At 35.9% G+C, this 25,996-nt stretch overlaps 1 protein-coding gene across 1 annotated transcript; it reads right to left on the bottom strand.

Annotated features, from left to right (window-relative positions):
• Window positions 1-2,610: 2,610 nt before the first annotated feature.
• On the bottom strand, window positions 2,611-4,271 carry LOC132641004 (3-isopropylmalate dehydratase small subunit 1-like). Its single transcript, XM_060357845.1, has 2 exons — window positions 3,625-4,271; window positions 2,611-3,019 (listed from the first exon to the last, which is right to left on the bottom strand). Exons 1-2 carry the CDS (start codon window positions 4,177-4,179, stop codon window positions 2,807-2,809), a joined length of 768 nt encoding a protein of 255 aa, XP_060213828.1. The 5' UTR covers window positions 4,180-4,271; the 3' UTR covers window positions 2,611-2,806.
• Window positions 4,272-25,996: the final 21,725 nt, after the last annotated feature.

Raw genomic sequence — 25,996 nt, 5'->3', positions numbered from 1 at the left:
ATACAACAGAAGGTCTAAGATGGTTGCCAAAACCATCAAAACTGTTCGAGCACCACAAATATAAGGCTCAGAAACATGACCGGATGGAGTACAACCCTGCAGAGCGCATATTTGAACTCACAACAAGTGTACACCAAGGTAAAGGAGGTAACATCCACACAATTTGTGAGATTCCAAGAACATGCACATGCGGCAAGTGGCAATCATATCACATGCCATGTTCTCATGCCTTCAAGTGTTTCATCACAATGGGAAAGAACGTCTCCTCGTACATGGCTGAGGAATATACAGTTGAAAATTATACAAGAACGTATGCTGGAAGGTTCTACCCACTTGGTAGTGAGAGTTATTGGCCACCGGATCCATTTTCAATGGTCGCAAATAAAGCATTTATCCGTAAATTCAGAAAGAATGCATACTCGCGTATTCATAATGAAATGGATGTTCCACTGGGGAGATACACTCGAAAATGCTCATTTTGCAATTATGTTGGTCATGATAAGCGCAAGTGTCCCTTACGACATGATGGTCAAACTACATCTCGCGGTGGAAGTACCTCTCGTAGTGGAGGAAACTTTCGTGGTGGAAGTACCTCTAGTGGTGGTGGCACGTCTAGCGGTGGTGGGGGAAGATCAACTCAAGGGCATTAATTGATGAATGTTTTTTAAGATTTTTTCTTACTTTGATGATTATATGATTATGCTGTTATTTTGAAGAATATTAGTATGTTAAGTATTTTCATCTACTCAAGGTTATGAATGAATGGTGCAATTTAATTAAGTTTATTTTTTTTGTATGAATGATGTCATTTTGAGAAACTTTTAATTAATTATTGATGAACAAATTTAAGTATTCGCAAAGAACTTCAAGATAATGTCGCCGAACCTTCAAACGAAAATGGCGTTCGAGCACTTTTCAGCCACTAAAACGGCCATCCGAACTTTTGCGTATCCTTGATGTATTGATCCTACCTTATTAATCGCACAAAAATAAGTAGAGTTCTATATAAAATATTGATGTTTTGGGATCGCGAAGCATGATTAATCTATGGTCAAAATACGTTAAAAAGTGTAATGGAAGAAGGGTTAACTAAAAGGGTTGGAAAAAAAAAACGAAGGCACTATAGCGCAGTAATTTACTGCGCTATAGCAACTCTGTATAGACACTATAGCGTAGTAATTTACTGCGCTATAGTAGTTAACGGCTCCGTCTCCGTTAATGCTATAGCGCAGTAAAATACTGCGCTATAGGTAGTTTTGTAATTTTTTTTTTGTTGGGGTATTTTGGTTCAAAATGATTTTTATAGGGCTATTATGGTTCCGGACTCTCTATTCTTCAGAATCCAGTGCCAACAGAACTTGACTTTTATTTGATGTAATATTGCAGCTGTTATTTTACTTGACGGATCCTCATATCAAATCTAGTTTCATCCAAACTTTGATTACTGATCAAGGATGATCCTCGATGTAGTTCAAAACCTTATAATCAGCCCAGGAAGTTACCAATTCCCTTAGAACATAAATTACTATTGATGTGTTTTCCAGTCCATTGTCACCTCAACACAGCGAGTTTAAAGTTAAGTTATAATCACTAACAGATATTTAAAGTCAGTTTTTTCCTAGTTAGATTATTGAGGAACTGTTCTCAAGTTCCTGTAGGGGTTAGTTGTAACGTTGAGGGTCTTGATATCAAAACCACGTTCTTTCTTGGGACAATTTAGGGAAAGTGTGGGTGCATGTCTCTCCTCGCATAAGACCAGATATTAGTTGAACACTTGAACTTTAATGACATTAACGATCTAACAATGTATAGCAAAGCAGGCTTATCAGTTCTCATCAAACTACAAGGTGTAAGTAGCGATTTATACATAGGCATAACAAAACATTACTTAGATACCCTTTTAGATAACTGATTCTTTTATCCAAATCGAAAAGCACCCACCATAAAACAGCCTATGCCTTTTTTTTTTTTTTTTTTTTTTTTTTTTTTCTGTTGATAAAACATAACAACAACTACATTGCAAAGAAAAGCTAGTCTCATGCACGGATAAAGGCAGAGGCGAATTTATGTACAAAAAATGGGTCACGTGAACCCATGCTCACCCGACTAAACTCAGTATATTATGTGTATAATTCTTTTTTTTTTTTTTGATAAAGGATTATGTGTATAATTCTTAAAATAAATCTAATATTAACTGAAGGAACACATGGTCAACTAGCCGAGTGGAGCACTGGTTAGGCATTGGGCTTAAATCCTCAAGGTCAAGGGATCGAAACCTCCTTGCACTTATGCCTTTTTTTTTATTTATTTAATTTCTAAAGCAGCAATAGTGAACCCATCCTCTTGAAATCCTGTATTTGCCTCTGGATAAAGGATATACAATGCTAAGTTGACAATCAGCATAAAAACAATCTAACCATAATAAAGCAATGATACACCATGCGAACTAAGTTTGGAATTTAAGTGGAGAAGGATAGAGGGGCAGGCACTTATCCTCGATTTTCAAAGGCTGGGATTGGTCCCTGACAGATATCTCGGTCATCAAACAAAAAGCAATCTAATTATAATGAGTTGTGATGAATCCTCTCAGGATCATATAATCAACCCAACTATTTCAAATCCGGATGTAGTTTATCCATTGATTTATACTGAAAAAAGGCATGATAAAACACAAGACAACTTTTAAGGGTGCTGAATTTTTCTCCAAGTCATACAACAAACACCATATTTATTCATTTTTCAGCAAGCATAAAGTACAAAACTTTAAAGAAAACTAGTGAACTGAGCCAAATTACCACTTGGAAAACTAAGCTTCTCGGTTAGGGATCATTCCAGCCTTTCTTGCATACGCAAATATGCCACCAGCTTCAATAACAGGACCAGCATCACCAATAGGCTTCAATTTATACTCTTTCCCAGTAGTATGATTAATCAACCTACTCTCTCCAAGTTCAACTGTCACCACATCACCAGTCTTACACTCATCACAAATCCTCACTTCCGAATCAAGCGGATAAACCTATTGGGCAACAAAAGTAAATAAACACAATAATAAATATTATTTATAACCAAAAAAATATCACTAGTAAATAACGAATTGGCAATATGAAATATTTCCCCATGATTAAACAAGATTAATTACAGGATACATTTATCAGCAAAATTAAACAATAACAAGTTAGAAAAGAGAAAAAATATTTTTAAATATTTTTGGACAAGAAATAAGAGAAAGTAGAGCAATGAATGCTAGTGATAACTTTTGAAGACGAGCAAATGTTGGTTGTGTTCAGATGAAGCAATTGGAGGGTTTTCAAATGATTAGGAAATTACAAGACTCATCCATAAAATTGCCACCATGATATTTTGTATACATGACTTTTGGTTAGTCTAGCCAAGTGTCATTTCTTTGAAATATTACTTTCTCCTTCCCAATTTAAATGTTTTAATTTGACTAGACACAAAGTTTAAAGAAGCTTTTGCTAAACTAAAGATGAGTGTAATGTACTAAAATATCAAAATTTGTCACGTAGAATGTTTGAATTGTCACTGTATCTAGAGACACCATTTTGGGATAGACAAAAAAGAAAAATAGAGTAAGACAACACGGAGGGAGTAATACAATACCTCACCGGTCGCCACTGAATTCCTGAAAAATATCCTAGCATACGACTCCGCCACCACCGCCGTCACACCCGCTGCTCCTAGAGCAACCGGCGCGTGCTCACGCGACGACCCGCACCCAAAATTATCTCCACCTATGATGATTGAGTATTTGGATGTAAATTCACCCGGTTCGATGAAACGGGTTTGGTAAGATGAAGGGAGTCCGCAAAGAGCGTATGACCCGAGTTTCTTATACTCTTCCGGGTTTGATGGGACTAAGGTTAGGTATTCTGCAGGGATAATTTGGTCAGTATCGATATTGTCACCCACGACGTAGCAGAGACCGTGGAAGGCGGTGGCTGTGGTGGTTTCCGGTGTGGTGGTGGCGGAACGGAGAGGTGTGATGGTGGGGGCTTTTGGAGTAGGGGTAAACTGGGAAATTGAGGGATTATTGAAGGGGTTGATATTGGATGGGAGTTTGATGGAAGGGAGATGGTGGGTAGAGGAGGCGCGTGGTGGGTACGGAGAGGGTTTGAAGGTGGTGGTGATGGAACTGGAAAGAGTTGAAGCCGCCATTGATGAAACCTTGGAATCACGTAGAAATGGAGTTTGCTTAATTTTAGTGAGTGTGTAATAGAAGGTGGGTAGTTGTTATTAGCTGCTGGGCCTTACTATGGATTAGATTAGTAGCCGAGCCGCCCAAATTAACAAGTTTTTGCACGGATTGACCCTCTTAATTTATCCCCCACATTTGTGGTGTTTCCTTTGCTCTTTATTTAATTAAACCTGTTTAAATTTGCTTCACTCAGTATAAGTTTCGTAATATTTTATTTTTGAAAATTAAACTTTTATCTAGCTCGAGACAAGTTATGAAGAAATTAAGATATTGGGTATAAGTTGTGTTGTATCTATCAGATTATTTGAGTGTTGAAAGTTTTATCCGATATAACTTGTGTGAATGTTATGATACGAAGCTAAATATAAACTTTGTTGATTGTAATCTAAATATGGTGTGCCAAAAATCCCGAAGAGAGAAAATTAAAGACCATAAATTCGAGGGCCAAAATTTAAAAACCACCCCGAAATAGGATAGTCAGATTAGCTGGCGAGCCGCCCAAATTAATGGACCCGTGCCGCCATTTAGAGTCCACGTAACCCTATTTCTTACATTATTTGGAATATGTTTAGTACTATGACGTAGAATATATAAAAAAATTTCCCGCGAAATGATTTGTTGATTCTAATCTTTACTGTCTGGAAGAAATGAATTAAGTTATTGATTTTTCCCTAAAAAATGCGTTATTGATTGAATAAAGTTCTTTTTCTTTGTACCTATTAACACATTTTTATAGTAACTCTTTTCAACTACTCGCTCCGACCCACTTTAAGGGTGTGCTGGGTATGGAGGAAAATATTTTTGTTCCCTAAAAAATACGTTATTGATTGAATAAAGTTCTTTTTCTTTGTACCTATTAACACATTTTTATATAACTCTTTTCAACTACTCGCTCCGTCCCACTTTAAGGGTGTGTTCGGTATGGAGGAAAATATTTTCGTTCCCTAAAAAATACGTTGTTGATTGAATAAAGTTCTTTTTCTTTGTACCTATTAACACATTTTTATATAACTCTTTTCAACTACTCGCTTAGTCCCACTTTAAGGGTGTGTTCGGTATGGAGGAAAACATTTTCCTTAGGAAAACAAATTCCAAACAAATTGAAAAAATGACTTCCCCAATCAAAGTAGGGAAATAAGTCCACAAGTGGCATTTCACCAACCACCCAACTCTCAAATACCAAACCCCAATTACTACCGCAACTCATACACTACCCACCCCCCTCCTCGCACCCACACCCCCTCCAATTTTTTTTTAAAATTTTTTCTTTGGGTTTTCTACACCACCACATCCCCTCCCCCCAACCTCGTACCCCACCGCCCCCCCCCCCTCTCACCCAATTTTTTTTTTTTTTTAAATTCTTCTACCACTCTCCCAACCCATGCACCAGCCACCCCCACCCCTACCCCGCAACACCCCCCCCCCCCCACACACAAAAAATTCTTTTGGGTTTTCTACACCACCACATCCCTCCCCCCTAATCTTTTTTAGGGGGTAGGTGTGGTATGGGCCCGCTCGGGGGGGGGGGGATGCGGTGGTGTAGAAAATCCAGAAAAATCCAAAAAAAAAAAAAGAGGGGGGGGGGGGAGGGCGGGGGATGGGTGTGGGGGTTGGTGTGGTATAGGGTGGTGGGGTTGGGGTGGAGTTGGTGGGACTTGGGTGGGTATTTTCCGGAAAATGTTTTCTACCAACCAAACAAACATGAGAAAATAAGTAGAAATCCACTTATTTTTCAAGAACACATTTTTCAAGAAAACATTTTCTTCCATACCGAACATACCCTTAGTGTCTTACTTTTCTTTTTAGTTTGTCAAAAAAGGTTTGCTTCTTTTTATATTTAATAAGTTGACAATTCAAACATCGTGACAATAACAAGTTTATAACCACTAGATTTAAAGGACATTTGAGTACATTTGCACATATCTAATTTAGGACCACAAGATTCAAAAGTCTATCTTTATTTCTTAAACTCCGTATTTAGTCAAACTAAAAAACTTAAATTGGGACGAAGGGAGTAATATTTAAATATTATAAAATCTCAATATATTCTTGTTTGGAGGTTGATTACCATTTACATGCTTGCAAATTTCTTAACATTGTATTTTTCACTATTGTCATGAAAATATCTTCTCTTGTTCACTTCCACACTCTGTTGTTATAGGTCACACATATATTTTAAGTTTCAAGTTTCAACTGGTCGTGCAAGCTCTCCAGGGGTTTTCCTTACATCAAACCTATCATGAATCCGACAATATTTACATTCGAGTAAAAAAGAATGGCATTTTTACACAAGCGTATATCAAAAACTTGATCCACCTTAACGGTCTCAACATAGTAAACTTTAGATAGAAGTTGCTAAATATCAAGTACCAAGGTCGACTTAAAACTATATATATATTCTTAAGGAGAGCTTCAGAATCCATAAACTTCATCACCAAAAAATAGCCTCAACCCGTAAGGGTGGAGCCAGTATACAACTTACAGGTTCGGTCGAACCCAGTTAGGGGTGGGCATGGTACGGTATGGTACGGTATTTGAAACTTCGGTTCGGTAACTTCGGTATTCGGTTTTTAAAAATACGATACCATTACCATACCAAATTAATTCGGTATTTTTAAGTTCGGTTTCGGTATTTCACGGTACGGTAATTCGGTAACCATAGTTTATTTGACTTCGACTTACGTATATACTCATGTAATAAAGGATTATGACTTCGAGATTTCTCAATTATATTAAACTAACACCATACACAAATAGACGTATTTAAAAGAAAGTACAAGCAATTTTCTTCGTTGATCAATTGCACAACGGACATTTGAATCACGTTAGAGTAGTCAAAGTTTCAAAGTTTAAACAACATTAGCCAAAATTAAGCATAATCTTCGGTCCTATACAATTTTACACCAAAAATTTCATTCAGCAGTAGAGAGAATAGGCCATTTCTACCATTTCAAGTCTTAATGTATTGGAAAAATAGCAGAGACAAATTAAAGGCTGCTTCTAGGCCTCAACATATGTGAAAGACTAAAAGCATGAAAATATTGGATAAAAAGTTAGCTTTGATGGTACAATTTTCTATTAGATACAAATTGGCATTAAATGAGATGTGATGTAATTTTTTATACGAAAACTAGTCTATATATTTAGCAGTAGTAAATATAATATATATGAATTGTATATATGTAGTATAAACTTCGGTATGGTATACGGTATTTCGGTATCCATTTTATAATACCAAATACCATACCGAATACCAAAGAAAATTTAAATTCATACCAAATACCATACCAAATACCATAATACTAAAACCGCGGTATTAAAAACTTCGGTATCGGTATGGTATTCGGTATATACCATACCGTGCCCACCCCTAAACCCAGTAACTTTGATCCAAATCCTGTATTTGTTTTAAAAAATTTATTGAACCCCACTAACTTTAAACAACTAGAATCTCGAACCCACAAGCTTCAAATCCTGGTTTTGCCTCTGTAAAAAAACTTTTCGAAGTACATACAAACCGACTCGAACACGTTTAGTCACTTAAAAAGTATAATTATCAAAACCAAAGTCAAGAAAAAGAAGAGAACTTAGAACATAACATCAGCAATACATAATGTTGTCCAAAATATTGTATGGAAGACCACATCTCTTCCTTAAAAACTAAAAGCCTTAAGTCGTGTAATAGTTGCCCGCAAATATTATGACATTTTCCTCCTCCTTTTTTTTCTTGGAGGATTGGACCCCAAATCAAATACTGGTTTCTCTTGTAGATCACAATATGAGTTCAAATGATTTTTTATTTGGTGGGTGTGTGCTTGTTCTTTCTTCCTTATCGATCACAGTCCATCTAACACTTTTATTTCAACCTTTTGCCAAGAAAAAGAATGACAATTTTGTAACAATAAGAAAATATAGATTGAGAATAGACAAAGAGAAAGAAGGCTAAAACCCAACCTTCAAAAGGGAAAACTTGTGGCCATTCCAGACATGCTAATAATACCTGCAATTATCATAAGTTTTTTTTATCACATTTCAAAATTGTTTCCCCTGTACAAAGAGAAAGAACACAGAATGACAATTAGAAATTTTAGTTTAGTAAACAGTAGGAAAGGGCTACGAAGATAATAAACTTCCACTTTATCAAATTAAAGGACAGAGAAGAAAGTAGGTACTCTACCATTGGAAGTATAGACGAATTCTTGTCAGTGGTTTCAAGATTATGGGAGAAGAAATCTCGTTTCTTCTGGCAATTAATTAGGGTACTTTTTTATTTTCAATAGTGACTTTTGGAGTCCCCCATAAAATATCTATATTTATATTTATATATAATATAAAGCTAGGCATAAGGATCCTATTTATCTTTTTTTTTTTTTTTTTTTTTTTTTGGCTTTTTTCTCACTTTTCTCAATTATTTCATGTCAAAAAATAATTTCCATAACTCACATTTATTGATTTTCATAACTTCTATTTTAATAGCACTCTTAAGTAACCTCTAAATGACTGCTTTGAATAACCTGTAAATGGCTTATATTTCCACTCCTCTTTCCGGTACATATTGTTCATTATGGGTGCTTTAACTAATTATTAGTAAATGGGTGATTTATTTCACCTCCTTAATGTAGGTTTATACATATTCCAAACGTCCATATTATAAATTGACGCCAAGAATGTATTAGTTTTCATTCATACTTTTTTTTTTTGCATTTATCATTTTCTGTTTATTTATCTATAGTCAAGCATTTGTGTTTATACTTTACATGATTTATCGTGATGATTTATATCATGGGTTTTAGTGTTTTTATGTAGGCCACCTTTATTATCTTATGAATTAGCATGTAGTTTAGGGATCCGTTGACAGAGGATTTTTACCATATATATAGTTGAATTCAGGAATAAGTTTTCGTAGTTTAATTTTTTATGTTTCCCTTAAATTTTCAGTCTTATGTCTTAGAAAGTACTGCAGTGGTGTCAATGAGATTATTTTTGTTATTGCAGATACCACCTGCAATATAAACATTAGAGATGTATTTTTCATATGGATCTTCATCTGAAAGACAAGTTGCATAAGGTATATAATTTTACTCCTCTGTACAATATATACATAGCTATTCAATTATTTTTTGACTTATGTTACATGTAATTTTTATGGGAGAACAAAATGAAAACGAGCCATAAGATAAACTGTCACGACCCGGCTAGGGGCCGTGATGGGTACCCGGGGCTAACCACCGAGCACCACTCATTCTGCTACTCATTATACTCAATTCATAAGAAAAATCATTTTTCCATCTGAGAACATAAATACTTTTATACACAAAAGCCTCTCGGCTATCAAAATGACAGTATACACGCACATACATTTATACAGTAGTGGCCTTGTGTGACCATATAACCCACACTGCGCATCTACGAGCCTCTACTAGAGTACTAGACATATGGACGGGGCAGGACCCCGTCGTGCCCAAATATGTACATGTACACATAAGAGTAATCAAGGCACCTCCGGAACAATGGAGTGCTCTCAAGTCAGCTACTGGCTCCTACGAGTCTGGATTAGGATCACCTCCTTGTCTACCTGTGGGCATGAACACAGCGTCCAAAGAAAAAGGACGTCAGTACGAACATTGTACTGAGTATGAGAGGCATAAACAAATATGATATGTCAATGAAATAAAAGAAGCATCAATAAGGAGCATCTGTATCTGACTGTCAATCATAAGAGAAATAATGCATGCTGGCTTACTCATAATCATCATCATATCATGTATGCATAAATGTATAAGCCGCCGGTCCATATCGGATCAGTGTAATAATCATTAGCCTACGTCCAGGCCTCCCGCGTCCGGGGTACCATCTCATGCCGCCCACTAGTGGTGTCTGCCCATGCCATCTGGCCATGGTGTATACGCTGCCCGCCTTAGCGGTGACTGCCCGTCCATATAGGCGCGGTGTTATATCATCATCATAATATGCTCATCGTAGTGCATGCATAAAGACTCAAGGACAACTATACTTTATCGGGGTGACGTAAGGTCGTGATCCCCCGATTTCATTATGGAGCATTCATTAACATTCTGCCTCACCTTGAAGGAAATAATAGATAAGGTGAGTGTAAGCAATAAATGACATCATTAATAGATTATAGATAGCATCATTAACTTTATCAGAGCATCATATCATGGACTCTAAATTTTTTAGACTTGAGCTTATCATCATTATTATCGTACTCGTAGTGTATCTCTTATCTCATATGGCTATTCATGAACAAGAACTCTTAGTTTTCGTGAAGATAGGAAATTCTTGAAGAAGGAGAAAATTCATACCATAAGATTCATGCCTTAGAAAGAAAGGACTAGCCTCACATACCTTTTTCGTTTAACTACTCTATTGCTTGCTCATTCTCCTTTAATGTTCACGTCTTTACCTTCAAAAGAATTCACATTAACATTAGCCAAGTAATTATAAGAACGTGCTTACTAAAGCTAGAAAAATTGGGCAGCATTTCCTTTGTTTGAACAACTTTTCCCATATTCTATATCAACTCCCAAACATTCATAGCAACGTTCACAATATCGCGAACAACAATCATCATTCATCTACATTTCCACAAGTCACCATTTCACTCCAATTTCTCCATAATCATGGTTATAGTTCATTATCGCGTTTTCTCACACATAATACTTATTCCATGTTCTAAATGTCATTCATAACATATTTACAATCACAACATACCAATATCCATAATTCAATCCTAACCTTTACTCAACAATGTCACTATTCACACATTCATGACCCACTTTCTATCTCTTTCTACAATCCAAGTGTTCAACTTTCAATACCTTAAATAACACGTAATACCATAAAACTCACCTTAGCTGGTGGATGAACAACCTTTGAGTGGGACTTCTCTTCTTGCACCAAAACCCTAACTCACTTCCCTTGAGATTTCTTGGTGTAGATGAACTTTTGCTAGGTTTCATACACTTGTTTTCATGGATTTGGTGTAGTTGATCTTGGTTTTTTCCCTTGAATCCTTGTGGAAGAATGATGGAGAAGGTTCTAGAGGTTTCTTGAAAAGAAGAGAGTGAAAATGAAATGAATTAATGGGGGAATGGTCCTTATATAAAATCTTGAAATCAGTCCCGACCGAGATATACGGTACGATCGACGAATCGGACCGACAGAGCGTCGACCTGATCGTCGAAGTCGTTAAATTTCCAGTGAGAAACCTTTCGTTTCCTTTCATTCTCCGGTGAGAAGGACGGTCCGTCGAACTGATCGACGGAGCGTTGATCTGTTCCGTCGAATGGTCTCACTCTAGCTCAATTCTACGGTATAATCGACGAAGCATCGACCCGTCCGACGGTACATAGAACGACCGTCGAACTCCCCTTTCGCAGAACCGCAGTGAAGTTTTATTTGACGAACTTTTCTCTCTTGCCTTTAACTTCTTTGGAATCTTAATTAGAATTATTAAACATCCCTTCTTGCTTGTAGGGACATCATGTACACCTTAGTTTACGTTAGTCCATTCACCGCTCAGCAACCCAAAGTTCCGAGGTGTAACATAAACGGAGCTGAGAAATAAGTACTTTTAACGAGAATGATCCATTACGATGGACCTTAATCCTCATGAACCTCTTAAAAACCACCTGAATATAGATTCCAGAAGAAATATCACGAATTGTTTTTCTTCTTTGAGTGATTTACTAATTACTGGTGTTACTAATCTTGATAATTACTAATCCATAGCTTAGTGAAGACTGTATTCCATTATTTTTTTTCTTTGTTCCTACGCCGAAGGATGATCCCGTAGGTGTTATATTATTAAGTGAGTCATATTTTTGTCAACGCTTGCTAAAAACTCCTTCGTGACAGGATATCATTTACTCCGAAAATTATATTAATTGTACGTAACTTTTTGCTTAGTATGGAGTTCTCATTTTCACGAGGCTTTTGGAAGACTTGAGTTACTATAACATATAATGCTATAGGTCTTTTTCTTATTCTAGAAGCTAATGGCCAGAACCTTTATAAATTCTTGAGTATTCCTATTTAAATTCATGATCTATGTTGACACCCAATTTTGTCCCGCCTCTCCTCCGAAATACATATTTGCGCTTCTAATATTTTCAAAAAATAAAATAAAAAATAATAATATATATTATGTTTACTATAGTTATTGGTCTCTTATCAATAACGGCGTTTTATTATTCTGTTACAACTATTATTATTATCATTATTATTATTATTAATAACTATTATTATTATTCTTAAATTATCATTATTACTAATTGTCATTATTATTATTATTGTTAATTACTAATCACTATTATCAGCGTTATTTTGTTATCAACTATTAATCATCATTATCATCGTTATTTTATTATTAATTATTGTCATTGTTTTATCAATAATTGTTATTTATTTATTATTATCATCATTATTATTATTATTATCATTTATTATATTATTATTCCCACTATTATTGTTATTATTATTAATTTATTAACGTTTTGTCACTATCAATAATTGTTATTTATTATTGTTATCTTGTTATTAATTATTATCATCTTTATTATTATTATTAATTATTATCATTATTCTATTTGTTATTTTGTTATTAATTATCAATATTTGTTATCTACTATTATTATTATATCTATTATTATTTTTATCACCATTATCATCAACCTTATCATTATTACCATTATCATTATTGTTATTAGCAGTATTACTACCGCTATTTATTTGCTGCTATTATTTAGTATTATTCAAACTTGCATTTCTCAACGTTTCTACCAACTTCCGCATACGCATCGCATTTACTTCACACATTTTAATGATAGCGTTTGTTATTAAATATTATTGCACGGTCATTGCAACATCATGTAATTTTATTATCCGGATCTTTTATAATCGCATATTTCCGTATTAGGTGATATTCTGGCACCATTAGTACATCGTTAATCAAAATGGGTCTTTTATTCAAATTTAGAAGCCAAACTATTTCTTGCACTCGGTCCGTATTTTGATTTACCGGATCCCAAATCAAAGTCCAATCAACTCATAAATATTTTTGACCAGCCCATATTTTGACCCAAATTTTAGGACCAGTCCATGCTCTTAATTCAGCCCATTCATTTAATACCCAGTCCAAAAAATAAATTGACCCAGCCCACAAATTTTCGGATCCGGCCCACCCCGTTCAAAATAAGGGAAACCCTTTTAGGGTTTCCCATCATTTTTTTTCTCCTTTTCCCGTCCGCCGCCCCTACTCCTCTCTCTCATCTTCTCCGCTCCCTTCCTCTTTCCCCCCCACTTCTCCCTGTTCCTCTCCACTTACCCCTGTCCCCCCCACGTTCTCCTGTCCCCCCCGCTCCTCTCTCTCTTCCTCAAAACGAAACCCTAGCCCCAAATCCGAAAATCTAGCTATAAATAATCGTTTCCTAGAATGAGTAAAGGGGAGATTTTTTTTGGTTCATAAAATTACCTTGAATGAGGGATTTTTCGGATCAGTGAGAACCCCCCAAGAACGAGGTCTTTCGATTCATGAAATCCCCCTAGAACCGTTTTTTCTTATTGATTGGTGAAATCCCAAGAACAACTTGTTTCAGCCGCAAAAACCCCCTAGAAATTAGGTTTCAAATTCGGAAAATCGCAGGAATCCCCCATAGATAATATTAATTCTTTTTCGTTGTATTGTTCGATATCGAGTCAAAAATCCACACCATTTTTGTTTGGTTTTATCCTTGGCATCTGTTGGGATTCGAAGAGTATACAAATTCGGGTTTTTTTTTTTTTTTTTTTGTTTCGAAGTGTTCGAGGTTAGATCGAAACCTTCGCCCCATTTCGCTGCACCCGAAGAAGGTAATTCCCCTTTCCCATTATTTGTTTGCATTTTTTCGTTTCCTTAGTTACTATGTGTTAACTCAGTTTTCTGCCATTTTTGTGATTAAGACATGTTAGCTTAGTCAAGTTAACTTAGTTTGATGGATAAATCTGTTCGTATGTCAGCATTAGTTAGGATTTTTAATTAGCCTCGTATAATAGTTTAGTTAAATATGTTTTCGGTGATAGTCTGTTTGGTTGTTTTAAGCACGTTTCAAATGTTTGTTCAATTCAGCCATTATATGGCATAGGTTAGATGTTGTTGGTCTTAAACCTTACTAAGTACACGTCTGGTCTTAGATCATCCGAATCTGATTGCATGTTTTAGATAGTTTGGAATCAGCTTGCAAATGCCTCTGTTTGGATTCGTGTTAGACATGTTGAAGAGTGTTATTCAATCAGGAATGAGAATCTTGTGTTCTGAACCTGTTAGACATGTTGAAGAGTTTTTCTTTTGTCTGAATCCTATCTACATGTGTGATTTGAAAGTATGAAGCCTAGATTGTGTTATAGATTGCAAAGTTATCATGATTATGCCCTGAATGTATATATGTCTAATTGAAGGTTTATTCATCTAAAACTGTCTAAATTCTATGTTTGAATTTGTGGCATTTTCCTACCCATTTTGTCTTTCTCCCTGTACTTGCCTATGTCTGATTTCTCTGAAGGAATCTATCTCAAACACATTGTAGGAAATTATATGATTGTCATTTTGTTCAGTCCAATTTGTTTTAACACATGCTTATGCATTCGTTTGGTTCCAGTTCATAAGCATGTATCCAACACACTGTTTATACTCAGGGCTATTCGATTGAATTTGTTTAAAGTTTAACTGCCAGGTTACCAGTAGACATGTATACATGCGTCTCTTGTATTAGTTCGATGTGTGTGTATGAACATGTAAATCAGTCAAAGCTGGTCCAGTCAAGATTGTCTGCTAGATAAAGAATGAATAAGCCTGTTTCAGTGTTCCTTGAATCTGCATATACTAGGTGTATGGTTTTTTAAAAAAATAGGATCTGCAAATGACTTATGCTCAGTGTGATGTCCTGTAACTCCCCTCCTCATCTCTATTTTTCTATGCTTAACAAATCAGTCCCGAAACCCCCTAAAATATTTCATATTTAGATGTTGGTTTATTGGTAGGTTGGATTCTACCCAGAGTTTGTTTAATTAAATATAAGCAAGGTACCTAAATTTAGTTCATGAAAATGTTTCCATGTTCAGCTGGCTTCTTATAAAAAAAAAATGATTAAAATGTGCAATGTTTGGTTCATCCTCGGCTCCCCTTAAGTTGTTTGAAATTTGTTTTAAGGTTGCTCATGTGTCTTTGTTCTGGAAATTGAATCGAGGCGAATGAACAGCCAAGTATCAGTTTTGCCCAGCGCATTTTTACTCGCTCATTAAGGGTGACAGTTGGTTATACATTGGAACCTTCATTGAAATTCTTAAACAGGAATTGTTACGTTTTAGCTATGTTAGCTTATACTTATTATATTGAGAACAATACACGCCTTAGCTGTTCGACGAGAGGGTTTAGATGATTTAGTCAAGCGGGTATTTGCGATTCATTTTCTGGTTGTGTCCAATTTGTCTGAACCTTTGGCTGAATAGGGCCTCCGACTAAGCTTTTAACCTCGCTGAATTTCTTTCTTTTTTGGTTTGTTTGTCAACTTTCTGTTTCCAGAAATCCCTTGGTTTTGGGGTCGTCTCTGTTTTTTTAAATTTACATTATACGTTGTTTAGCCTTATTTATTGAGTGCGTACTAATCCCTCCCCTTTCATTTTTTTTTTCCTATGCATGACCCTTGCATACGAGTCCGAGGGACTCATGCTTCTCCCGCATTCAGAGTTGGACTAAAAGCCCCCAACGAAATCTTCCCGAGTCATTCTCGTTCATCCCAATCCACAACAAAGAAAGCAAAAAGACATAAACTTTTGGGCCACAGCCCAGTAAGCAGGGACAGCGACAGCAGCTGCAGTAACCCAAAATGTTTGGGCCAAAGCCCAATTGTGGCCTGGTCGCAGCAGCCTCAAAATTGGCTGAGTCCATTAAATTATACCTGTTCCTTTATTTTATTTATTTTGTGCATCTAATTTGTATTATGTAACTAACCCTTTACTTTGTCTTATTAACTTAGACGAATTTTAATGAATCAGTAGCCTTAGTTTTAGTAATGGGTAGTCAATCTAAGGAAAACTAATAATTAATGCCGTAAGTTTCATTTTCTTCTTTTATCTCAAGGCTATTTGTAGTATTTATAATATTTACCTTTAGGATAATTGATTTTAATAGCATGAAATTCATATTTTTGAGTCAAAAGATTCATATTTTATTATCTTGGGAATTTTAAAACGTCACTAATACGCAAATAGGAGCTAAAGAATATTTTGTACTCCTAAAATGCAAAATCAATTAATACATAATCGTTAAAGTTGTTTTCAAATAGTTATCAAAACATGTTACAAATTCGCATTCTTTCTTCTATTTATATATTAGGTGTAAATCTTATTTCAAAGAGCATTATTATTTAAAGCCTTAGCAATATTTATAAGTTTATCTTAAATGGCATTTTAAGCTTCCTTTTATGTAAATTATTGTATTTTTTCTACAAATGTCATTCTAAACAGCATTTTTATTTTAAGCCATATCAACCTCTATAAGTTTTAAATAGCATTTAAAATCTTCTTTCATGTAAATTATTATATTTCACCTCAATCTTATTTTAAGCAACATTCTTATATTTTTTTATCAACCTTAGCAACATTTCTTAGCCTTTATTTTTTAAAGTGTCAAGCATCTTAATTAATTAACCTAAGTTTAGCCGGATAACCGTGTTTAACGGATTCTAAAGGATGCCTAACCTCTTCCCTTTAGGATGATATAGAACCCTTACCTAGAATCACACTGGTTAAGCAGACCATTAACAGAGGTTTAGTTTTAACTTTATCTTAGTTAATAATTAGGTGTCCTAATTCACCGTAAAAATCAATTAGGTGGCGACTCTTTAAAACAAAGCAAGAAAAGAATCTCCAATATGTTGTACTCCGCTTCAACTCCCAGTTAAAATGGGGTATAACAATCTACATGTCACGACCCAACCTAGGGCCATGACGAGTGACTGAGCTTAACCTACCCGATAACCCAACTTATGTTACCTGTACTCAAGCATGGCATTCAATAGGGTCTATTTAACTAAGTTTGAAAGCTGTAAATAGAATACCTAAGTCCATCTGTAACTCAAAACATCTCAAAACATACTTATATATATACGTAACATATCACAATGCAAGCCAACGAGGCTGCCGATACTTCTGTACAACAAAACAATGGCCGGCAAGGCCAAACAATATCCATGACGCCCACGCTGTCCGCAGACTACTAGAAGAGTATGACCGTGCATAAGTGACGGGACAGGGCCCCGTCATACCCATAATATATACAAACAAAATTATACCAAAACAGGAACAGTCTCCGAAGCAAATGGAGCCGTCTGGCTCTCAATGCTGACTCATCCTAGGTGGCTGGATCGTTTAACCGCATCCCTGAACCTGCGAGCATGAAACGCAGCCCCCAAAGAAAGGGGGTCAGTACGGAATATGTACTGAATATGTAAGGCAATACTGAATCATAAAACAAGGAAAAGCGTAACAGTAAGCGAGTTTAGAAAGCAACCTGGGAGTAACCTGGAACAACACTTTGAACTATGTCATATGGTCCCTTACACAAATTCTAGCATATACAATATAAATATAGAAAGAAGATAATGCATTTGGTGAATCACATGCCCCAGCTTTATGAAAGAAGTCCTCATCCAACTCCAGTGCCAAAGCGATGCGTGAAATTAATCTTATCCCAGCATCCCTGACACAAGAAAGTCATATCAACCACAAATCAATTAACGTAGCCATCTGCAAAACACTCAGGTTTTAGAAAGAAGATGAAGACCAAAGATATGCAACTTGAACATTTATCTTTCAGCTACACAAAACACGAGAATAGGGAGCTGAGTGATGTGAAATATTTATAGGGCTTAGAGTTACGATTGTTTATATCAAGATGAAGTTTAGGGAAGAAAGAACGCTAAAATTTCTTTTAAAACATATCAAATTAATACTCACAAGACTCCTCTATGGTAATCCTCCATGGTTGATCTCCAACAGGGTAGAACCTCTAGACATCCCAAATGGAAAAAAAACATCAAAGAGTCACCACACATGTTTTCTGGAGAAATGTGCTTCAAACATGGAATATGTCTCGAAGCACATGTGAATTGATGCACGAATAAACAAAAGGGAGCATTTGATGGTATAAATCCATGTTTCTTCTTATAGGGACTGTATTCACCACAATAAGGATGAATAAACCCCAAGAGCCTAAGTATATTAAGGACAAAATCATGATGTAAGCTCAAATAAAATTGTAGAGAATACCTTCTGCAGGCTATTGATTCAAGTTACTAACAACACTCTTGCCTTCCAGAGGACCAATGTAGAAGCTTTATTTTGAGTCACCTGCACTCCAATGATGAAACAACTAACTCAAGATTTAAGCTACCTTCTCTATTACTCCCCAAATGCAAATCAACTCGCAAATGTAACCAACAAAGGCCTACTGTAGAAAAGTGGCAGAAGAGGATAATCTATACATAAAACATTTTGCTATGCAAGAAACTATCCTTTTGGTAAACAAGCCTTTGCACATGACTAATGTAGCTTAACCTACGCTTATGCCGTACTAAGTTAACTGATTTACCACATGGTTGAGACCAACTCAACCAAATCTTTTAATTATGCTGTTTCAATAAAATCCAAGTAATTTCAGCAGCAAAAGTAAAAGTTCTATAAGATTGCAGCATCCACCGGGCAGCAGCTAATGGTCCAGGTCTGTAGACATGAATTTTCTCCACTCCAGTGCTCACATCAGACTAATCAATATATGATATTTTTCTTCTACATAAGTTTTTATCACCTGGGAATCTATTGGATTTTCAAGCAACAACATGGGCATATGTATACAATAGATATAAGTCAAAGATCTGGGTGGAAGACGATCTGCTAGGAGAGGTCACTGGATGAACTTTGCATCAATATTCGACAAGCGAAGGGGTTAGGTCGGACTGTAACTCATCGAAGAACCGGTTTCAACCATATACTCTATCGGAGAGGCCAGTGGTAATTAGGGGTACCGGTCCTTGGAAAGGTCAAATGCCGATAGAAAGGATGATAGTGGTAGAAACAACTGGGGTCTGCAGAGGAGAGTCTCTTTGATCCCCTTCAAGGCGTACGGAATATCCAAAGCTCTCCGAATATAACTCTAGCATTGACGAGGTGCAGATGGTAGCCACCATGAGACCTAAGCCTGCAGCACGATTCCCTATGCTGCTCCGATCTGACCCTAATTCAAGGGATATGACCGTGTGGTACCATTTTCATTGCACAGAAGGGCATAGAAGAGCGAACTGCAGGCATTTCCGGGAGAAGGTGACTGACTTTCTCAAGAAAGGACACCTAAGGGAGTTATTGAGTGAGAGAGGGATGAATAATTATGAAAAAAGTATGGGTACAAATGACCAGGTCGTGCCGATCGTCACACGTCAGGTAATAATTATGATAATTGGAGGAGCCGAAGTTGCTGGTACAACCTTCATGATGGAAAAAAAGAGAAAGGTGTCAGTTACTTGGGAAAAGATACCTCGTGAGCTTTCGGATGAAAATGGCATCACTTTCACCGAAGAAGACATAGAGGGGATCACATCGCCTCATAATGAGGCACTAGTAATCACTGTAGACATAGACCGTTTTCAAACTAAGCATGTCTTGATTGATCCAGGTAGTTCAGCCAACATTCGATGGAAAGTCGTAGAGAAAATGAAGATGTTGGAAAAGCTAATACGAGCCACTTGGGTCCTTTTCGGATTCAATATGGTGAAACGACCAAAAGAGATATTACACTACCAGTAAATATTTGGGGAATGATCAAAGAGGCAAAGTTCTATGTTATAGATGGTGACATGAGGTACAATGTAATCTTCGAAAGGTTGTAGTTACATTACGTGAGGGCAGTACCATTAACATTGCATCTACTGATAAATTTTCCACTCCGAAGGCCATCAATCATATCTAGGAGGAGCAACCGGCGGCAAGAGAAATGTTCTCCATCGCCAAAGGGCAAGGAAGAGTCAAAAGACGTCAAATAGTAATCACAGGAATCGGAGCTCACACCCGATTCGGTCCCGCAAGTACAAGAAGCAACAACGTGACCCGAAGATGAGTTACCGGACAGGTATTTGGTTCCCAGGTATTTTCAAGTACCGCATGATTCATAGCAACTAAGTCAACGTCAGAAGAGCTAGAACAAGTTGGCTTGTATGCAGATCTCTTGGAGATGAAGGTATACCTGGACACGGGTCTAACCCCCGAGCTCAGGAGTGATATTCTTGCTTACCTTAAAGCTAACCATGATTGTTTTGCTTGGTCCCATCAAGATATGATAGGTATACCCCTAGAGGTTAGCACACATAAATTTAGCCTGGATCCCAACTTCCCACCGGTAAAGCAAAAGAAACAGCTTATAGCCGAGGTCGGAAACAAGTTTGTTAAAGAGGAGGTAACAAGGTTACTCAATATAGGTTCCATCCAGGAGGTAAAATACCTGAATTGGTTAGCAAATGTCGTTGTAGTACCTAAAAAGATCTTAATAAAGCGGGTCCAAATGACTCTTTCCCGCTGTCGAGCATAGATCAAATAATTGACACAACGACTAGCATAAGATAATGAGTTTTCTCAATGCTTACTCTAGGTATAATCAAATAAGAATGCATCGGAGGATCAAGATAAAACATCATTCGTCACTAACTTTGACATTTACTGCTATAATGTGATGTCTTTCGGACTTAAGAATGTTGAGGCCACCTACCAGAGGTTGGTAAACGGAATGTTTGAACAGTAAATTGGGGAAATAATGAAAGTATATTTTGATGACATGCTTGTCAAGAGTCTTGGTGTAGGGGACCATTTAAGTCATTTGCTGGAAACCTTTGCCATCTTAAAGAAATATAACATGAAACTAAACTTGGAGAAGAGCACGTTTGGAGTTGGCTCAGGGAAGTTCTTCGGTTTTCTTGTGTCTTAAAGGGGAATCGAGGTAAACCCAGACAAGATCAAGGTGATTGAAGAAATCCCGGATACCTTGGACAACATAAAAGCAGTGCAGGGATTAACCAGGTTGTTAGCAGCCTTTAGCAGGTTCATATCACGGTCGTCTGAAACGTGTCACAAGTTTTTCTCCTTGTTGAAGAGGAAGAAGAATGACTTTGAATGGACGCTGGAGTGTCAGCATGCACTACGAGACTTGAAGAATGGAGAGCAACTCCTGGTATACTTAGTTGTCAAAAAAGTGGCGGTAAGTGCAGTCTTGGTCTGAGAGGAAAAAGGTACAAAATTTCCTATTTATTATGTAAGGGGCCGAAACTCGGTAACCTTACTTGGAAAAGCTGGCCTTTGCTCTCGTGATGCAATACATCCGGAAATTCATTCACTACCGAAACGAATTGGAAAGTTGGCGACTTTGCTTCAGTATCATGAACTCGGACTAGGTGATGAATATAGCCTTTTGCTATCATCTTTCTTCCCTTAAGGTAGGAAATAAACCTACCTCTTGGAGTTGTTGTATTACCCTTCCATTCAAGCGCGGGCTTTCCCGAAAATTGAAATCGAACTACTTTCATTCGGCAATCAACATTAGCATAATATGAGGCCAACCAATCCATACCCATAATCACTTCGAAATCTAACATTTCCAGCTCAACTAAATTAGCTTTAGTCTGGTGGTCGCATATCACAATTATACATTTTTTGTACACTTGTCTAGCTATCACGGGATCACCAACCAGAGTAGATACCTCAAAAGGTTTAATTAGCTCGGGTTTCACCCCAATACGACCAACAACATATGGAGTAATATAAGATAGGGTAGAACCCGGATCTATCAATGCATACACATCATGAGAAAATACGGATAATACACCTGTAATCACGTCCGGGGAGGACTCAAGATCCTATCGTCCGGCTAAAGCATACATACGGGGCTGAGTGGCACCTGAAGTAGATGCTCCCCCTCTGCCTCTACCTCGACTGGAACATAGATGGGTTAGCAGAAAGCCAGATCTATAAAGTTTTACACGAGATGGGTATGGCTGTCACTGCTTACAAAATTAAGCATGGTGGAGACAGATATGCCGCTTCTTTAATTATTTCTGGTTTCACAGGAATGTTAAAAAATTGGTGGGATAATTATCTCTCTGACGATAATAGAGCCCAAATTTTAGGAGCCATAACCATAAGTACTGTTTTAAAAATGGATGGAAATAACCAAGTAGCTGTTGAGGAAGCAGTGGAAGATGCTTCATCCGCGCTAATTTACAGTATTGCTAAACACTTCATTGGAGAACCAACACTTTTTTAGATAGGAGTTTAGAATTATTAAACAATCTTACATGCCCCAAATTAGATGATTTTAGGTGGTATAAAGATATGTTTTTAGAAAAAGTTATGATAAGAGAAGACTGTGGTAATGATTTCTGGAAAGAAATATTTATTAGCGGTCTACCATCATTATTTGCCGAAAAGGTTAGAACCAAAATCAAAGATAGGTTCAATGGAAGAATTCCATATGAAAACCTAACTTATGGAGATATAATTAGTTATGTTAATGTTACAGGATTAGATCTGTGTACAAATTTAAAACTAAAACATTTCTTGAAAAAAGATCAACAGCAATCTCGAAAGGATTTAGGAAGCTTTTGTCAAGACTTTGGTTTTGAAAAAATCTTTGCTCCATCCAAAAAATAGAGTAAATTAATAGCAAAGAGATCTATAGCTTCAAATCCCCATTATAGGAAAAAGAAGAATATAGATAATTCCTATAAAAAGAAAAGATTTAAAAGGTCACCAAAAAAGAATTCTGGTGATACATATTGGACATGTGGCAAAACAGGCCATAGGTCTAATGAGTGTCGAGTCAATAATAAGAAAAAGAAGAAGATAAATCTTCTCGAAGTTAGTGATAAAAAAAATGAACTCTACACTATTCTAGAAGAAAATTACAACACATCATCTTCTTCTAGTGAAATTAGTGATATCGAAATTGAATCAGATTACAGTTCTAACACTTCTGAATCCGAAGATTGTAACTGTACAGGAGCTATATGCACATGCACTCAAAATTCAATTAACGTTATTACTAAAGAATCAAAAGAATTTCTTCTTGACCTTGTAGCTCATATCACTGATGAAGAGGCCAAAAAGAAATATTTAATTGAATTAAAAAAATATTATTATTAATCAATCTAGGGAAAAACCCTCGATTGAACCCTTTAATATGAAAATCGTTATGAATAGGTTTTCTTCGAAAGATGAAAAACCAATTATCCAAGATTTACTGGGTAAATTAATCTCTGTAAAAAAGGAAGTTAAAGATATTAAATCAAGACTTAATAAAGTCGAAATGGATTATTTAACTGATCAAGTATTATCTCAGACAAGAAAAGAAACTCTTGTAGAAGATAGTGAAGATAATCATTCCAATAAAAATGATTATATAGATCATCAAGAAGATGATGAAATTATAGAAACTCTTGTTAATGATACTACAGGTAATACCGTAGCAATAGTCAAATCACAAAGATGGCATGTTCCTATTATTTTAAGAGTAGGAAACATAACGCTTAATAAGTTAGCTTTAATTGATTCAGGAGCAGATAAAAACTGCATTATGGAAGGATTAATACCTACTAAGTATTTGGAAAAAAGTACTTCTAAGTTATACTCCGCCACTGGAGAAAAACTTAAAATAGATTACAAATTATCTAAAGCCCACATTTGTAATGATGGGATTTGTTTTATCAATAATTTTGTGGTTACCCGAGATATAAATGAACAAATCATTTTGGGAACCCCATTTATAACTCAGATAAAACCTTATTTTGCTGGTTTAGATGCAATTTATACCACAGTTTTAGGAAAGGAAATTAGATTTCCTTATTTAACTACTCTTTCCCAAGATGAAAGTGATTTTGTTAAATCAAAAACTATTTTCAAAATATGTTTATTGTCTAATCAGATTTCATACTTAAAAGATGAAATTAAGATTAAAAGGATTGAACAAACTTTAAAAACCCCGGTGATAGAACGGAAAATAGCAAATTTTCAAGAAAAACTTGAGCATGAAGTTTGTTCAGAATTACCAAGTGCTTTTTGGGAAAGAAAGCGACACACTGTTGAGTTACCATACATTGATGGATTCAATGAACAGGCTATCCCTACAAAGGCAAGGCCTATTAAAATGAACCACGAGTTAATGGAAACTTGTAAAAATGAAATCAATGATCTTTTACAAAAAAAGATAATAAGACCTTCTAGATCCCCTTGGAGTTGTTCAGCATTTTATGTAAACAAAAATGCCAAAAAATAAAGAGGATCTCCCAGGTTAGTTATTAATTACAAACCTTTAAATTAGGTATTACAATGGATTAGGTACCCGATACCTAATAAAAGAGATTTATTAAAAAGAACTTACAAAGCAAATATCTATAGTAAGTTTGATATGAAATCAGGATTTTGGAAAATACAAGTTGCGGAAAAAGATAAATACAAAACTGCATTCAATGTCCCTTTTGGGCAATATGAATGGAATGTTATGCCTTTTGGGTTAAAAAATGCCCCATCTGAATTTCAGAATATTATGAATAATATTTTTAATCCTTATAGCAATATGTCTATTGTCTATATAGATAATGTATTAATATTTTCTGAGGACATAGATTCTCATTTTAAACACTTGAATACTATCTTTAAGATTGTTAAACATAATGGTTTAATAGTAAGTGCTAAAAAGATTAAATTGTTTCAAACAACAATTAGATTTTTAGGGCACGACCTATACCAATGTACCTATAAACCCATTTGTAGAGCCATAGAGTTCTCTTCCAAGTTTCCAGATGAAATTCCTGACAAAACCTAGTTGCAAAGATTTTTAGGAAGTCTTAACTATGTTGCAGACTTTATTCCTAATATTAGGAAAATCTGTGAACCTCTCTACAATCGTCTTAGGAAGAACCCAGTTCCATGGAGTCTAGAGCAAACAGAAACAGGTAAGAAAATCAAGACTGTTGTAAAAAAACTCCCATGTCTGGGTATTCCAAATTCAGATGCTTTCATGATAGTAGAAACTGATGCTTCTAATGATGGATACGGTGGAATTCTTAAACAAAGACTTGTCCCAGAGTCCATAGAACAACTAGTTCGTTTTACCTCAGGGATCTGGAATCCTGCACAAAAGAATTATAGTACTGTTAAAAAAGAGATTTTATCTATAGTACTATGTATTATAAAATTTCAAGATGATTTAATAAATAAGAATTGTTTATTAAGAGTTGATTGCAAATCAGCAAAAGACATTTTACAAAAAGATGTTAAAAATCTTGTTTCTAAACAAATTTTTGCTAGGTGGCAAGCCTTATTATCAAGTTTTGATTTTGAAATTGAATTTATAAAAGGAGATTCAAACTCTTTACCAGATTTTCTTACAAGAGAATTTTTACAGGGAAACCATGAGGCCAGGAGCCCCAAACTCCCCTTCCAAAAAATACCAGATAAAAAACCAAATGATAACAGGTATTCAGCCTTAGCTGAATTCCCAAACCTACCCAAGCCCATGAGGCCCACATTTCCAATCCAAAACAAAAAATTAACTATCCTCGGTTCTAATCCCCAAACAAAACCATCATCCCCATTTCAAAGGACCCAACCTTCTACTAGTTCCTCAACAGGTAAAGGAAAAATCCAAACCAGTGAATGTTATAAGATGAAGACCCCAGAGTATTT

Source organism: Lycium barbarum, chromosome 1 (genome assembly GCF_019175385.1).
Source record: "Lycium barbarum isolate Lr01 chromosome 1, ASM1917538v2, whole genome shotgun sequence".
NCBI classification, from domain to species: domain Eukaryota; kingdom Viridiplantae; phylum Streptophyta; class Magnoliopsida; order Solanales; family Solanaceae; genus Lycium; species Lycium barbarum.
This window is presented reverse-complemented; position numbering and strand designations above follow the sequence as displayed.

Bases quoted from the DNA above. Each gene is read 5' to 3' on its own strand.
- LOC132641004 (XM_060357845.1), bottom strand. From the start codon at position 4,179: ATGGCGGCTTCAACTCTTTCCAGTTCCATCACCACCACCTTCAAACCC. The intron at 3,020-3,624 runs GTATTGTATTAC...GTTGCCCAATAG, and splicing joins ATTCAGTGGCGACCGGTGAG to GTTTATCCGCTTGATTCGGA.